This window comes from Balaenoptera physalus (assembly GCF_965194825.1).
Source record: "Balaenoptera physalus genome assembly, chromosome: 2".
Lineage (NCBI taxonomy): Eukaryota > Metazoa > Chordata > Mammalia > Artiodactyla > Balaenopteridae > Balaenoptera > Balaenoptera physalus.
In genome coordinates, this window is record NC_138883.1 from 36,910,139 (window position 1) to 36,926,917 (window position 16,779).

At 42.2% G+C, this 16,779-nt stretch overlaps 2 protein-coding genes across 16 annotated transcripts in view; one reads left to right on the forward strand and one right to left on the reverse strand.

The window, feature by feature from the left end:
* Positions 1-16,779, reverse strand: part of CHURC1 (churchill domain containing 1) — a 49,194-nt gene that overhangs the window by 22,098 nt on the left and 10,317 nt on the right. For 4 of the 15 annotated variants that reach the window (XM_082451919.1, XM_082451923.1, XM_082451913.1 and 1 more), the window contains exon 3: positions 15,486-15,559. In XM_082451919.1, coding sequence (XP_082308045.1) covers positions 15,486-15,559 — 74 coding nt within the window. The other 11 variants (XR_014261049.1, XR_014261050.1, XR_014261051.1 and 8 more) reach the window with 11 other exon arrangements.
* GPX2 (glutathione peroxidase 2) lies at positions 17-4,478 on the forward strand. The gene is made up of 2 exons (XM_082451912.1): positions 17-979; positions 3,802-4,478. Exons 1-2 carry the CDS (start codon positions 758-760, stop codon positions 4,150-4,152), a joined length of 573 nt encoding a protein of 190 aa, XP_082308038.1. The 5' UTR covers positions 17-757; the 3' UTR covers positions 4,153-4,478.

Consider the following 16,779-nt stretch of genomic DNA (forward strand, 5'->3'; position numbering starts at 1 on the left):
GGGTGGGGTATTAGAGGAGATGGTACAGCACAGGGGCAAGGGCAGATGTGCTCTCCAGGACAAGTACCATCACCCACTGAGAGACTTTTCAAGACAAACACAGCTTCCCCTCTTCGGACTGGTGCAAGCTGAGGCACTGAAAGCCATTATTTTAGAAAACCACACACCGTCCTCCTAACGGTCCCTTTGATTTTGTGCTTGTGGAAAGTAACAGCCAAAGAGAGAAATGTGAACAGTAACATGTATATTTTAGTTGTAGTCTGAGTCAAGGGGACATGCGCCCAATCCTCTTCCTCATCCTTCAGCCCTCGGCAGACCCTGACCTCTCAATTGCACAATTCAGAGCTCGGCACTCAGCAGGCACTCAATAACTGTCTGTGCCAAGTGAGAACAATTTCCTGGGGCAAGTAGGAGTCAATCTTGCATCCCTCCCTGCCTTTTTTCCTCCCCGTCCAACCTTTGGGGCTCTGGTTTCCTGCAAGCAGTGAATTATTCATGTCTGCTCAGAGATATCACATTGGCCCTTTGTAGGTTGCCAACCGGGTGGAGCAGGGAGGTGGCTTTGTTCAGAGTCTGTAAATAGGAGCGACCTTCTTGTTCAAACAGCACTTACAGGTAGGTGACTGTTTTTGCTAAGTCATCCTGGGGATGCTCAAAGTCCCATTGTGATATCCTTCCTGGCTCCTCCTTCCTCCCCGCCCCTTTAACAGACCCTTAAGTGGGCTCACACTGCTCTGCCGCTCACTGCACTCCCACCATGGCTTACATTGCCAAGTCCTTCTACGACCTCAGTGCTATCAGCCTGGATGGGGAGAAGGTAGATTTCAATACATTCCGAGGCAGGGCAGTGCTGATTGAGAACGTGGCCTCACTCTGAGGCACAACCACCCGGGACTTCACCCAACTCAACGAGCTGCAATGCCGCTTTCCCAGACGCCTGGTGGTTCTTGGCTTCCCTTGCAACCAATTTGGACATCAGGTGAGACGTCCCTGGTATTGTACCCAAGGAGTTGGGTTGCTGCAGCTCCAGTGGGCTAAAGAGAGGGGGAGGACGACTCTGTGTGTTGGAGTGTCTTGAATCATGGGGTATGTTCTGTTAATCTAGGTTTTTAGGTGCATGCGAGTACCAGGGAGAAGTCAGTATGATTCTGTCTGTGATAGAACACCAAACGTATGGATTTTTATGGTTTCTTGTCTTCCCACTACACTCCATGAGGGCTGGTACCAGGTCTGTTTTTCTCTCCATTGTGTCCTCAGTGCCTGGGTATAGAAGGCACTCATTAAATGTTTGTTGAATGAATGACTGGAGGAAATAGAAGATCAAGAATCAAACTAGGATTGAACTGACTCAGGAGACCTTCATTTTCACTAGATTTGATTCTGCTATCTAATACCTCTGTGCCCCAGGAAGAGTCACTCAATTTTTCTGTTTTGGTTTCCTCTTCTATAAACTAGGGATAATACCACTTATCTGATAGGATTATTATGAGGTTGTGGGGATAAGAGCTACAAAAGTAACTTGAAAAGTATAGAGTAATATGCAAATGCAAGCAACTTTACTATTTAGATTGAAAGGTTTTGTTTGTTTGTTTAAAATCAGCCAAGTGGAGAGTGAATTTGGGGGAAGGCAAAAGGGTTTGCAAAGTGTACGTGTCTCCTCTGGGCATCACACGTACCTCTCTGTCCCTGATTAATGGGTCAAGTTGTTATAGATCTTCAGCCCGCACACCTCAAGTTATCTTTTAGGGATTCTTATATTTTCACTTAGGATTTTAATAGCACAAGCAGGCAGAATGTCCTCCAATTATAATCCCTTGGGTTCAGTTCACAGTGGCATGAAGGCAAGGAAGAGATTATCAGAGATATAGGCAGGAAGGCTGAAATGTCATTGGCTGTGACAAACCTGAGCCCAGACCATGAGTGCTCTCACTGTTCCTTCCCTGCCTCAGTTCTGTTTCTAGGCTTGGCCAGGGCAAGAGAGACAGAAAGGGTAAAACCTCTTCAGAGGTGTCTCTCTGGCCCTAGAGATGCCTCCTTCCATCACTTCAGGCCAGCCAGTTGCTGGAGGGAATCTGTAACCTACCAGTAGCCAGCAGGCCTTTTGATTAGGAGATAAGATGTCTAATAGCCATCAACTCTGGGCTCAAGATGTCATGATGGCCTGGAACTGACTGTACTAATTGGTTCTAGTAGGTCAGAGGCACGAACTTCTTCCCCTGAGGGAGATATATGACTCTTAGACTTGGCGGATGGGGGTGGAAAATAAGGGTTTCCATGGGTCTTTGCGGGCTGTCAGGGGTGGGGAATGCTAAGTGGGGACAGGACAGTGCTGGCAGTGGGGAGGGAAGACAGGCAACAGGTTGAGATCTAAAGCATCCTAGCTGAGTACAGCAAGTGAGCGTGAGGTGCAGGAAGCTAAGTGAAAGGAACGATAATTACACATTCACAACTTTTGGTCCTTAAGCACTTATTTCCGTAACTTCCCCTTCCCCTGGCCTATTCCAGAACACTAAACCTTCAATCCTATTTAATTCATGCCTGTTGGTCACGAAGTAATTCCGTTTACAGTACGTTCATTGTTGTCTCTAACCTACTTTGCCTTTATGGCACCTGAAAACTAGTCTTCCTTGGATGGGGTTTTCCTTCATCAAAGCTTCCTCCTACTTGTACTGCAGATCTAGGACAAGATGAAAGGAAGAAGCTATAAATCCCATTCTTCTAGACCTCAATTTCACCTTTAGTTTGAGGAGCTGAGGAGGGCAGAGGCCAAGGCTAGATTCAACACTCAGAGGTAATTAGAAGAAAGACAGGCAAGACCAGGGCAAAAGGAAAGGGAAGGTGGTGGCAGGTGTGTGTGTGTGTGTGTGTGTGTGTGTGTGTGTGTGTGTGTGTGTGTGTGTGTGTGTGTGTGTGTGTGTGTGTGTGTAGGCATGTATGTGTGGGTGCGTAAGTGGAAGGAGGGTTCTAGGCAGTATGACCTGTGTGTGTGTGTGTGTGTGTGTGTGTGTGTGTGTGTGTGTGTGTGTAGGCATGTATGTGTGGGTGCGTAAGTGGAAGGAGGGTTCTAGGCAGTATGACCTGAGCCTCCTTTCCCTTTCTTTCTACTGCCCAGAACTCAAGGTTCCTTGAAGCTTCAGACAGATACCCTAAGCATTGCTCAGGGTAGATCAGGGAGAGAAGTGACAGCTCAAAAGTGCTAAATCTTTCAGTACAAGAACAGCCAAGCTAGGGTCTGTGAGAACTTTCAGAAATGGCCTAGCAAACCATCAGACAATAGCTGTGAGAGGGAAAACTCCGAGTCAAGAGTAGGGCAAAGCGAATGAAGAAGGAAAGAGAAGGAAGCTGGGGCTTCCCTGGTGGCGCAGTGCTTGAGAATCTGCCTGCCAATGCAGGGAACACGGGTTCAAGCCCTGGTCTGGGAAGATCCCACATGCCGCGGAGCAACTGGGCCCGCGAGCCACAACTACTGAGCCTGCGCGTCTGGAGCCTGTGCTCCGCAACAAGAGAGGCCGCGATGGTGAGAGGCCCGCGCACCGCGATGAAGAGTGGTCCCCGCTTGCCGCAACTAGAGAAAGCCCTCGCACAGAAACGAAGACCCAACACAGCCAAAAATAAATAAATAAATAAACTCCAATCTCTTTTAAAAAAAAAAAAAAAAGAAGCAAGCTGGGGCGGGGGGGGAGGGGTACGCGGGGCGGATATACATAATAGAAAGAATGATCCTGGGGAGTACAGGAGGGTGACTTTGTAGATCCTTCATCTCTTGCGTTTCCCAAGCTCTTTGTCTCTTTCCTCCCCCAGGAGAACTGTCAGAATGAGGAGATCCTGAACAGCCTCAAGTACGTCCGCCCTGGGGGTGGATTCCAGCCCACCTTTACCCTTATCCAAAAGTGTGACGTGAATGGTCAGAATGAGCATCCTGTCTTCACCTACCTGAAGGATAAGCTCCCCTACCCTTACGACGACCCGTTTTCCCTCATGACCGATCCCAAGTTCATCATTTGGAGCCCTGTGCACCGCTCAGACGTGTCTTGGAACTTTGAGAAGTTCCTCATCGGGCCAGAGGGGGAACCCTTTCGGCGCTACAGCCGCACCTTCCCAACCATCAACATCGAGCCCGACATCAAGCGCCTCCTCAAAGTTGCCATATAAACACCAGCAGATCTCCTACTTCCTCCTGCCCCTGAGTGTCTTTCCTGAGCATTCAGTGTGCCCTCAGGAGACTCTGCTGGGCCCAGGCTTTCCCTTCAGATCAGTTCCCTTCATTGAATAGCCTTGCCTTTCTGGTCTGCCTGTTTCCTTTCCTTCCCCCCAAACTTCTGGTTGGTGATTCAACCTGGGGCTCCAAGATGGGTGGGCTCTGAGCTTTCACAGAATGATGGCACCTTCCTAAATCTGTATGGGAGGTGTCTGAGAAGTGTGAGGGTCCGGAGCCAGCCTGCTGGCTGAGTCCAATAAAGGGCGGGTGTGGAAACGGCCAGACTCTCTGTGTCTCTTCCTTGACCGAGGTGGGAGGGATGGCATAAAACTGCAGGTGGGACTGAGGGGCTGGCAGCACACAAAGGCTGAGGAGAGGGAGGCTCTGATCGAGGGGACACTCCAATTACTGTCTGGAAAGCAGGCTCAGGTCAAGGTCTGGGTGGCAGGCGGAGTTTTGGGAAATGTGAATTGTATTATTACTTTATGGCTCTTCTTCAGAACTGGGGAAAGGAGGTGATAACGAGGAGAAAGGGGAAGAAAAGTGGAGGAAGCACTGGGAAGTTAGTTAGAGGATTCCAGTCAGGAAGATGTCACTCTCACTGTGGTACTGGGCTGACTAAATGTTACCTGCACCTTGAGAAGCTGAATTTGGTCCACTTTAATGACAGCAAGGGCGTGGAGGGTACAGTTAATGGGAACACAAAGAGTACTTTACCCATTTCCTGATCACCTTGTGGAGTAACGTTTGTTTTGGATCCTTTGTTAGACTGACTCTCCCTCTTTTTTAAAGTTCACATTCCACCCTTGTCTTTCTCACACTCACAAATTCACAAATGCAGGAACAAGACAGACAAGTTTAGGCATGAATGACTGGTTTCACTTCTTTTTCCATGAGGGTGGGGATGTGAGAGGGCCTCCCTTCAGACAGTCAGACTGTTTATAACCCGCCAACACGATAGCTGTTCTCTGTGAGAACAGAGTTCTGCCGAATGGCTTTGAAGGACGGTGCCCCAGAATCCTCACCTACTACAGGCATACTCAAAAGCACCACCAAGACAAGGTCCTATCATGCTCTAGAAAAGACACCAGCTGACAGGCCACTGCCCTTTGACTTTGTCCCACAAACCTCTTCCTGGAAACTTCTCATTTTGCCCTTCCTTCTTTGACCACTAGATGGAATATTTTACTTCTCTTCATTGAAGCCCTGAAGGGACAGTTCTCCAAACTGGACACACAGCTTGAGAACCCCAATGCTGAGGGGAAAATGCTGAGGGATGTTCCCCGTAACTGTTTTCTAAGCACTTGCATCATTTGAGAAGTAAATGTGGAATAGAGGTTAAGGGTCCCTACTGTCTGACCGTCTACTAAAGCTATGTCATCAGTGGTGCTTTATTTCAAAACGGTAACCTGAGTGGTATAGTGGGAATCCCCTGGCATCCTTCTGCAGACTCTCTGCTAAATTAAGGCCATCCTTAATTTGACTCTTGAGAACTCAAACCCTTCAAGATTCCTACTGTCAGAGCCAAGAGCTGGGGTATGGGTTTGTGGGCAGGACCAAGCATTGATTTTAGAGCAATAACTGCAGAGACAAACTGCTTCCCTGAAAAAATAAAATCAGAATTCATGTGGGATGCTAGCATGATTTGTTCATCATCTTTACAGTGCTATTGCCTGTTATGATGTCTAACAGCAGTGCCAGCTATCCTGGATGCTGGTATTATGGCACAGGCAACTTAGGGCCTGATATGCCAGAACAATGTGTTGGGTCTTCCCCATGAGGCTCAAGTTGAGAGAATTATTTAGAGACTCCCAAAGGAATGGGAATTACAGTATAAGTGACTCTGCAGAGAGAGTCAGAAAGGGCCTTAATGCTAGGAAGAGGGCTCGTCACTTGGTCAGGGAAATGCTGTTTGCTTCAGAAATGAGAAATTGTTTCCTTTTCTTTATTCCTCATCTTGTTGGTCCCCTTTACCTCCTCAGAAATATCAGCTTATGGTCATAAACAGACAAGGCAAAGCTTAATATAATCACCTACTTTCCTAGATAAACATAATCTTTTAATCAAATTTCCCTAGGGGCACTCAGGAAGTAAGGAGAAGTCCCATAAACAAGCTTTCCCAGAAGTGCTGAGATAATGCTACTCGATTTAGAGGAGGGACAGAAGGAATCATTCCTCTGACGGCTCTTACAAAAAATATGGCTTGGAATAAGTGATTTAGGGGGCCAAGATACATACAAGACTGAAACTGATGATTATTTCCATGACTATGTTCCCACCGTTGCATCTCCTTAGTTTAAGGAACACTGAGCCAAACCCTTATTGGTGATTTCAAATCTGGTGATTTCTTATAATCACCATCACAACCATCATCCAAATTACCATATACTATACGCCCACACTGCATTAAGTACTTTCTATATGCTAGGTTATTTAATCCTCATACTGACCCTGAGGAATTTTCATCTCTATTTAAAGAGAAGGTAATTGAGCAAGACACTTTTCAGGGACAAAGGGCTAGTGAGGGGCAGAGTTGAAAGTTAAACCCAGGTCAGTCTGACTCCAAAGCTTCTACTATTAACCACAACACAATAGTGCTTCCTTCTGTCTCAGAGTTTCTGCATTAAGACCGCTGACAGCTGCCTGTCCACAGCACTGTATGACCTAATGACACTTTCACTTACATTTTATCATTTGATTTTAAAACTCCGTGAAGGAGGCATGATTATGTCTGTTTTTCCATTGAAGAAAACAAAGTACTGATAGAATGACTTGCCCAATGTCCCACCATGAGAAGGTGGCAAAGCTAATTTCAGACCCAGGTCTCTTGATTTCCTTTCTACCCAACCATAGCATATCTCACAATAGAGACTTGTACTACAGTCAAGAAACATATATTTTAAAACTAAGAGCCTCAAATTCAGTCAAGTAACTTAGCTTTGCTCAGGAAACAGAAGAATAAAACCAAAAGGATTCTTGTTACACTGAAATAAAGAACAGTGAATGTATACTTCTTACTGATGACTTACAAGTAACAAACCATATCTGGCTCTTCCTAGACTACATCGTATGTCAATTAATTAGTACTGGGAGAACCCAAGATCATTTGAGGAAGACAGAGCTAGCTAAAACAACACAACAGCAAACAGGCTGAGCTTTGAACTCCAAGAGCCTAACCAGGTCGACCCCAGACCTGTACATCATGGAGCAGGTAGAGAAAGAATGAGGTGCTAGGACAAGTTCACATTCCCCACTACACCTACAGGTGATTTCTTCTTGTATCTCAGAAAGGGAAGCAAAGAAGACCAATGCCTTTGCCTGGCTCCCCTCTACTTAAACAGAGAAATATAGATGCAGTAGAACTGAGTTCAAGAGGTCTTTATTCTATTAGATCCATAAAAGAATTCTAGAAGATGATAAAGTATCGCAAAACACAGTACAATGCTGGTTTAATAATAATGAAATATATGGATAGGATCTTATGTTTAAAATTTTTGTAATATATTGTCTAAAACAGATAATTACACATTCTGCAAGAGATGAGGATATCAGGAGGGGCATATAAAATCATACTCTTGAGCTCCAAATGACTAAGTTGGAAGCATTAGCAAACTCCATGAAGGGACAATTCAGAAGCTATAATGGGCTTAGTGCTGCTATTTAAAGTAATGAAACATTTTCTCTGCTTTCTGGATTCATTTCACCAAACGATTTCCTCAGCAGGTCAGATATAGATTTGCAGAAAGTGGAAAGCATTTTCCAGGAATAAAACAACTGATGCTTAAGGAACAGCTGCCTTAACTTTTCTGAGTAATAAATCTTGGTCTGACATGCCTAGATTCCTCAGAGTGCTGTCATTGATATCCTCAACCTCTTCCTAACCTTGCTAGACTCTGATACTTCATGTGTACTGAACACTATTACTGAGGGCATCACTGTACTAACTACGTAACCTGGACTAAGTTACTTAACTTCTTTGTGCCTCAGTTTCTCTGGCTCTAAAACTGGGATAACAATAGTACCTACCCTCATGGAATTGTTAATGAGGATTAAACAACTGCTTAAAAAGGCCTTGGCACATAGTAAGTACTCAATAAACCTCAGCTATTATCATTATTCCTGTTACAAAACAAAGCTTTTCCCTGATGTCAACAACTTTGCTCACTCAGTTCAGAATGTCTGAGATATGAATAGGAAAAAATTCTGTTTTAATGCCTGACCCTTAAGTTTTGATTTCATAATGAGAAGAACTAACTGAAACCATCTCATTCTGTCTAGAACTTTATATGCCTTCCAAAGCATTTTATATTCATTGTTCATTTGGATCTAATAATACTGTGAAGGAAGTATAACATCAATTTATACTAGTCCAATTTTATAGAAAGGGGACAATAAAGTCCAGAATGACACTTTGCTTAATGGTTATACTGCTACCAAATGGCAGAGGCCTACATGCCAGGTTTTATGACACCCAAGCCAGAATTCTTTCAACTATGCAAGGTAAGATATTCTAAGATCCCTTTGGAGCAATTGAAACCATTCTATTTATATTAACTAAAGTCCACACTTTATTCAGATTTCCCTAGTTTTACCAAATGTTCTCTTTCTGGTGCAGGATCTCATTCAGGATACCACATTACATTTAATTTAATAGTCATGCTCTTTTTTGGCTGTGAGAGTTCCTCAGACTTCCTTGTCTGTGATGACCTTGACAGTTTTGAGGAGTATTGGTCAGGTATTTTCCTCCATTGGGACTCCTCTCTCAACTGGGATTTGTCTGAAGTTTTTCTCATGATTAGACTGGGGTTACGGGTTTTGGGGAGGAAGACCACAAAGGCAAAGTGTCATTCTCATCACATCATATCAAGAGTAATGCTACCAACGTGGCTCATCATCAATGATGATAATCTTGATCACCAGGCTAGTGTTTGTCAGGTTTCTCCGTGAACTAAAAGTTAAAGTCACTTTTCCCCCTTTCCATACTATACTCTTTGGAAGGAAGTCACTATGCAAACCCATACTTAAGGAGTGAGGAGTATCTACATACATTATTTGAAATTTTTCTGTGTGGGGGATTTGTCTATTCTCTCCAGTATATGTATTTATTTATTCAGTCATTCATTTATATCAGTATGGACTCATGAATATTTACAGTTTGGTTTATAATCCAATACTACTTTATTTTTTGCTCAAACTGTTCCAACTTTGGTCTCTGGGAGCTCCTTCAGCTGGCTCTTCTGTCCCTTTGACATACTCCCAATCATTGCGATTTTTCGTTTCGGCACTTCGCTTTTTTGTGGCTCAAGATGCTCCAAGCTCACCCTGTGTATTTACTGCCCCAGTCCTAGACTCAGTCATTTCCCCAAGGAGTCCTAATTCCTTTTATTGGAACCAAGATCTGGGCACTAGATGTGCTTTCCATCCTAGTTATTTTTCAGCCACATAGCTGCTAACAAAGATGCTTCATTCTGGCTGCACTGATGTGCGCTGGGAACTTTAGCAGAAGAGCTCAGCTCTAGAGAACAGCAATCCCCTAAATTACTTTTTCTTTCTTACTTTTTTTTTTTTTGGCTGTGCCACTCGATTAATGGGATCTTAGTTTCCGGACCAGGGATTGAACCCCGGCCATGGCAGTGAAAGCGCCGAGTCCTAACCACTGGACCGCCAGGGAAGTCCCACTTTTTCTTTCAGAGATAGGTAAGCCTAAGCAGAAAAAAATAATATGCAAATAACTTCCATTATAAACTAAGTCAGACAAACCATCAGGCTTGCTGTATTGTAAACCAACACAACATTGTGATTACAGAGCTGCAGAAGGATCCTTAGAATAACAGAGTCATTTGTCGGGGGTCGTCAGGGAGAATACTGATCGTATCTTCAGCTTTACCACATAACAGACACAGCATGGTATACTCCTAGAACAAGATAAAGTGCACAATTACCTTGAGGAACTGGGAGAAAGATGCTTCATAACTTTCTCTGGTAAAACTGTTCTCTGTAAATTGTCATGGATATGGTGTCTGTACATTAGATCAAGTTCTTCAACACCTATAAGCAATATCTTAGGTTTAGTCTGTGTATCCCAGAGCCTTTTGTTTATATAAATTGAATACATGCTGACGCTCTATTTACTATGTATACAAGAATGTCATCTTGGAAATGCATGGCTATTTCCTGGACTTAGAAAACACACATACTGGGCTTACTTAGTGCTGCTATTTAAAGTAATAAAGCAATTTGAGTGTGGGCCCCTGAGGACAAATTCCTGTTCTTAGAGCTGTTCCTTTCTAGAATATTCAACACTAATAAGCAACAGAAATGATTTTTAAAACAACAAAAAAGGAAAAAAAATTCCAAACCCAAAAAGCTATTTTTATCTACCCCAGAAAAAATAAACAATTATGTTAAATCCATTAGTATGTCATGTCTCATATTTAGATAGCTAGTTGTCTAGAATTTGATCTATTTAAGGAGGTTTTTGTTTCTTCGGTTTAACAAATGTCCAGACTGGTGACAGAAGTTATTTTGTTTTAGGCAAAAATCCTTAGGGCAAAGTCCTGTTCTTATAGCTGTTCCTTTCTAGAATATTTAATATGGTCATAAACTACAGAAACATATTTCTTTCAAAACTTTTACTCTAAAACTTCTTATCTTCTTTAGGAAAACAAGCATCTATACTAAATCTATTAGTATTTCCACATCTGACTTTGAGATTGTTGGCTGCCTGGAAATTGATCAGTCAAGGCAGTTTGTGTTTCATGGGTCTCTCACTAGAGAGAGGGTCACGGAGATAAACAGTGACTACAGTACAAAGACTCAGAACCAGGCAACTGCCTTTCCATTTCCTACTAGAGAGTTCAGCAGGGAGACCTAGTTGTAGGAGTGGAAAGACTGTTTCTTAAAGACCACATTTAATTTTAAAGTCTATTCTACACACACAGTAGAAACACAGGCTAGAGCTCAGCAAACAAATATGAGTCTCATGAATCAAAAACAAAATTAAAATCTACTCTCGCCAAGGTTTTACTGCTTTCAAATCCTACTTTCACCTACCAGACATTACTAGTAGGATGTCAACCTTTCACTGGAAATGAAGAAAAAAGTAATAAAGTCAAAATGGGAAAATGTGTGAAGCTAGACAACTATTTGAGTTTTCAACCAATCTATCCATTGACAAGTTTTTATTAAGTGCCTAAAGGCTCTGCAATGTGCCACGTGCACCGGTAGACATGAGAGAAGGCAAGGACAAAGTCTGACCTTGCAAAACTTACAGTCTAACTTGGGAGAAAGGAAAAACCTAATACATGGTATAATCTGGAAAGGCTGCTAAATCAGTAAGACTGATTACACCTGTAATCTTTAATTTATAGGCAGTCTGGAATCCAAATTTCATTGTAGGTCAATTATTTGGAATTCAGAAGCATTTTCCCACAGAAGTAACATTGCACATGGCAGTTAGGTTCCCAGGGAAATCCAGGGAGTCTTTTAAATTTATACTGCACAAGTACTATAGAATCTAACCACATATAGCAGTGCTTCTGTGGGAAAATATGTCTAGAATTCTCTCTTGGGATGCCAGGAACACATTCTCACTTGGGATGCCAGGAATATGGTTGGATCAGGACACCCTCCACCCAAACTGGCCAAGTTAGGAGAATCAGAATTCCCCCCAGTCATTCATGGAGACCTTCAAAGGCTCCACCTGGGCAAAGCCTGAGGGTAGCGATTTGGAAGGAAAGGTGGAGTGGGTGGAATCACCTTTGGGCAAGATCAGATCCTTGTTTTATGCTGAGGGTCCCATGGGCCTTTTCCCTCTATTATTACCTGCTAATTCTGACCCTTAGTCCTCTCCTTCCCTGGTCCACAGAGGAACAGAGTGCAGCCTCACAGTTTCCCTCTTGTTTCCTGAGGCAAATATATAGTCCTTTTAATGGATTTTAGGGTGATATAAAAAATACCGGATACCTGTAATCATTTATAATTTATTTTCTGTTTAAACTCTATACTTACGTCTCTATTTCCCCTCTACTCTTGCCATCAGAAAATCTTACTTTGTTTAACAATGGTTTTGTTAAAAATGAATTTGTTTAAAAACAGAATCCTTATCTTTTAGAGATTCATATTGAAATATTTACAGAAGTAGTAATATGCTTGGGATTTACTTCAAAGTAATCCTGTGGGGAGATGTGGAAATAGTGAGGTACAAATAAAGCAAACTGAAGCTGGGTACTGGAGATGAATACACTATTCTGCCTACTTTTGATTATGTTTAAATTTCCCATAAGACATTTAAAACAAAACAAAATATTACCAATGGTGGGAATCCCATCTTGAACCTGAACGGCTGCTGGAATAAGATGGGGGCTGGAGTGGGGTGGGGCTGAGGAAAGTAAGTCACAGCAGCTGAGCATGAAGAGTTCTTGGGGTCATCAGACTAAGATGGAAGTTACCAGCTGGCCAGTCACAGGAGTCGGGGCCTGCTGTGGGTACAAGAAGAGCTCAGAAAAGCGAGAAAGCAGTATGGGCTGAACTATTAAGAATAAGGAGGAGACAGAATTTAAGTTCAGCTTGAAAGAGGTAAGATTTAGTTGGCTTGAAGGTAGCGAAAGGGACACGTTAAGTCAAGGCAAAAGCACAAATAAAGACAGTGATCTGGAACAGAGCAAGCACATCGCGTATGGAGTAGCAGAGGAGTGACAGGATGATGTGTTTCCAGAAGATTAATTTGAGGGCAGTGCGCACGACTACACTGTGGGGACTGCTGCAGTAATTTAGGTTTCAGCAGTATGGTCCCTGACACGGGGGTGGGGGGGTGGTGGCAGTGGTGACAGACAAAAGCAAGAGAAACTAAGGAAGAAGGGAGGGCAGGGAGGGCGTTAGGGTTAAAGAAGGAGATCCGGGAGATATCCGATAGGTTTCATCAGACACTGAGGGTGCGTGTGCTCAATGTCTGAGGGAGTACAGAGAAGGTTCCTAGACCAGAGACCAAAGCTCAGGGGAAAAGCAATTAGGGAGAAACAGGAGAGGAAACCAGAGAGTAAGCAAAGGAACAGTCAAAATGATTTAAAAAGAAAGAAAAAAGTCTACATCTATGGACCCCAGGGGAAGAAATGCTTCCAAAAGACAATGGTTATCAAAACCAGATCCAGAAGAGATGTTAAGAGAGATAAGAACTGAGGCAAGGTCACAGGATTTGGCCACCTTATAGGAAATCTATGAGAGAACAGTTTTAGTAAAGTGAAAATGAAAACCAGTTTGTAGGTTGTTAGGAGGAGCACAGGGAAATAAGGAAAATAGGGTAAAGAGCTATTCAAGTAAACAGCTATTCAAGTAAAGACGCAAAAGGAGAGATGATCAGAGGATGAATCAAAGAGGGAGCTGAGTGAAACAAAAGGATTTTATTTTTAACAAATAAAGAAGAATTAAATATATTTAATGTAAAAATGCTTTAAATCTCACGGAGAAAAGAGGATGCTAGGAAGAGAGAAGATAACATGAGATTCCTGAGGAAATGCAGCGGGGGTAGCCATAGAGAGGAGGAAATAAAAATCTCTACTACAGGAGGCAGGAAGAGAGTCTAAAGTTGGGGCAATGCTATGAATGGTGTGCAAAAGGAGAGTAGTGAGAAATGAGGGAAAGGGAGGCTGGCCAGCCCAGCAAGAACCTTGGGATGGGGAGCTTGGATATTATACTGTAGCTGAAGGTGAGCTACGGAAAGGCCAATGAGGTAGTCTGAAAGCATTATTTTAAGAAAAATATGCTGGTGGCAGAATATAGAATATGGGGGGGGGAGTGGATGTTGGGAGAGAAAGGACTGGCGGTGGAGAGTCTAGTTTAAGAGTTTTTTTCCAAGAGAATTCCACACTATCTAGGGGTTGTGACTATAGCCATCTTCCTTTACCTTCTTTCTACCCCAAAGGAACTTCTGGGGAGCTTTGAAAATGGCTGTGCTCAGTCATAAAGGAAAATCAGCTAGACTCTGGTCTCATGGCAGTGACACACAATGGCTCAATTAGGGTATAAACAGGCAATCTCAATATCCACTTACAGACTCTAAAAAGCTCACAGGAGCTTCAGGAACTGCTGCAAAATAGCTATAAGCACTCTTTTCCTCCCGTGAATGGACAGAGCTGCTTCTTTAAGCCCCCGACATGTTCATTCCCCTATTTGGCCACTATTCATTCACTGAGATCTCGATTTTGCCCTAAGTGTCATCTATCATATAAGTATTTTTGAGGCATAATTTTTGGATCCTGGGGAGATGTGGTCAGGATGTTAAGATAGACCACAAGATATTAGACCAGATTCTGACAGGTGACTAAGTGCCTTCTTCCACACTAAAATAAGAATGAATGAAAGTGGTTATACTATTTTATAAGATTCTGCTGTAGAAGATTTTTTTCCCTAATTATATAGTACCACCCAAATTTAAAGGATTAAAAAAAATGCCCTTGCCTGTTAAAACTCTTACCTCACATTTATATCCTCTGGATGAACATGTAGTTCACACTAAATAAGTAACTCAATCTGAGGGCTTGAAAGCGGAGGCAGTGAGGGGCAGATACAGGTAAGTGTGTCCTCATGCTTTCCAGTTTGTCCTCGGCTCTCCCTCACTGTCCAGCTTTTCTTCCTGACCATTAGACCTGTGAATCTTCAGCAACTTCAGGCCTACACCAGCCTGCAGAATTCTGTAGAATTCTTCACATGCTCTCACAATGGTATAAGGACTAATCCTTATACTACGTCCCTATTCTCTATCCTTATATGATTCAGCTTCTCTCTTCCAACCATGATACACCTATCTTGTCATTTTACTTATCAAATAATATTAAAATATTGCAATTGAGACTACAGAGTTGCTTGACTCTACATGCCTATAAGGGAAACAAAGATAATTTCGTTAGCATGATTTCCATGCTCAGCAAGTATGGTGGCAGTGGGCAGGCCAACACTTAAAGCCAAGAATTGTGCAATCATGTAACTGGGTAGAGAAAAAAGAGGCACAATAGTAACCTCATATGAAGCCATAATGTGCTGTTCTTTATAAGCAAAATGACAGGACTGAGATATCATTTGTAAGGCATGTGTTTTGCTTTGTGACTGTTGTGAAGACAGGTTTGAACAGATCCACCCACATCTAAAGTGTCTCTCAACTTACACAAGTGGAAGAGAGGGTCTCCTCTAAGATTCACTAGTACTTCATTTATGAAGACTATACCTAGATTCTTCAAGGGTACTCTTATTGTTCCCCTCCCCCACAATAACATACCGACATTTATATATTTACCTGAAATTCATCCATGACACTGAACGTATACTCATGCCTGGCTATTACGTGATGACAATTCTTACAAAGATCTGCTGAAACAGAGAGAGACTTAATTAAGTCTTAGAAGGTATCCTAAGACAGTAAAATTTCTAGTCTTAGCATGGTATTGCTTTGAAAGAATCTTAACTCTGTCATATTTAACATAGCAGGAAACCCATTATAATATCTACCTTGATAAAAAATCCAGACTCTGTCACACAGCAACACTATATAATTAAGAGCCTGCACTCAGAGATTTAATGTGCATATATTCATTCCTATTGAAAGCTCTCTAAGGTAATCAATTAACAGATATGTAAGTGTGTTTTTGAAACTAGCTGGACCTGTCTAACTATGTAGGAGCTTTTATTCTCAGGAATGATAGAAATTGTGCTACTAACCAATCATAAACAAAAAGCTAACACTAGACTTTAAAGTGAATTTAGCAGTAACAAAAGGCTCTAGTAAAAACAATATAGTAATAATAACTATGATACACTGAGTGCTTAATGTGTGCCAGATACTGTTTTAAATAATTTGTATCTGTTTTTCACTTAATCTTCTCAAAAACCCAATGAGGTAGATACTATTGTTATCATGTTTGTAGGGATAAGGAAACAAAGGCACACTATGGATAAGAACTAGGAAGACCACAACTGAGCTAGGAAGTGTTGGAACCAGAATTCAAACCCAAGCTTTCTCGCTCCAGAGCCCTTGCTTTTGACCACTATCCTCTATTACCTGGAAAAAAATAGAGTTTAAAGGGGTACATGCTACAAAGAAAGAAAAAGATTCTTCTAATTTAGAACATTTTTCCATAGTCTGACTCTATTCTAAAGGCTTAGTGTCTTTTGCACCTTTCTTTCAAAATATCATTATTTGCACATTTAATCCTCATATAGTCAGAACATACCAAAAAATCAGGAGACAAGCAAAAAGGAAATGTGAACAATTTAAACAGTTGCCATAATATCTGGGCACGAAAGTGCACATATACTTAATTTGTAGAGATTCTTAATGCCAACCTCAGAACTTATTTATTTTTATTATAGTTATTTATTTGATTTCCCAGTATCAAGGATGAGGAATAGCATATGAAAGTAGCATACTTACAGTAGCAAAAGAAAGAAACTATAAACTGACAGTAACAAAAGAGACAAAAGCTATAAAAGCAGAAACAAGACTAAAAAAAACCATAGCATCCCAGAGCCATTTAGTATAAGGGCAAACAGCCCTAAACACTTTAATAGCTGCTGGAGCGCATCACTGTATT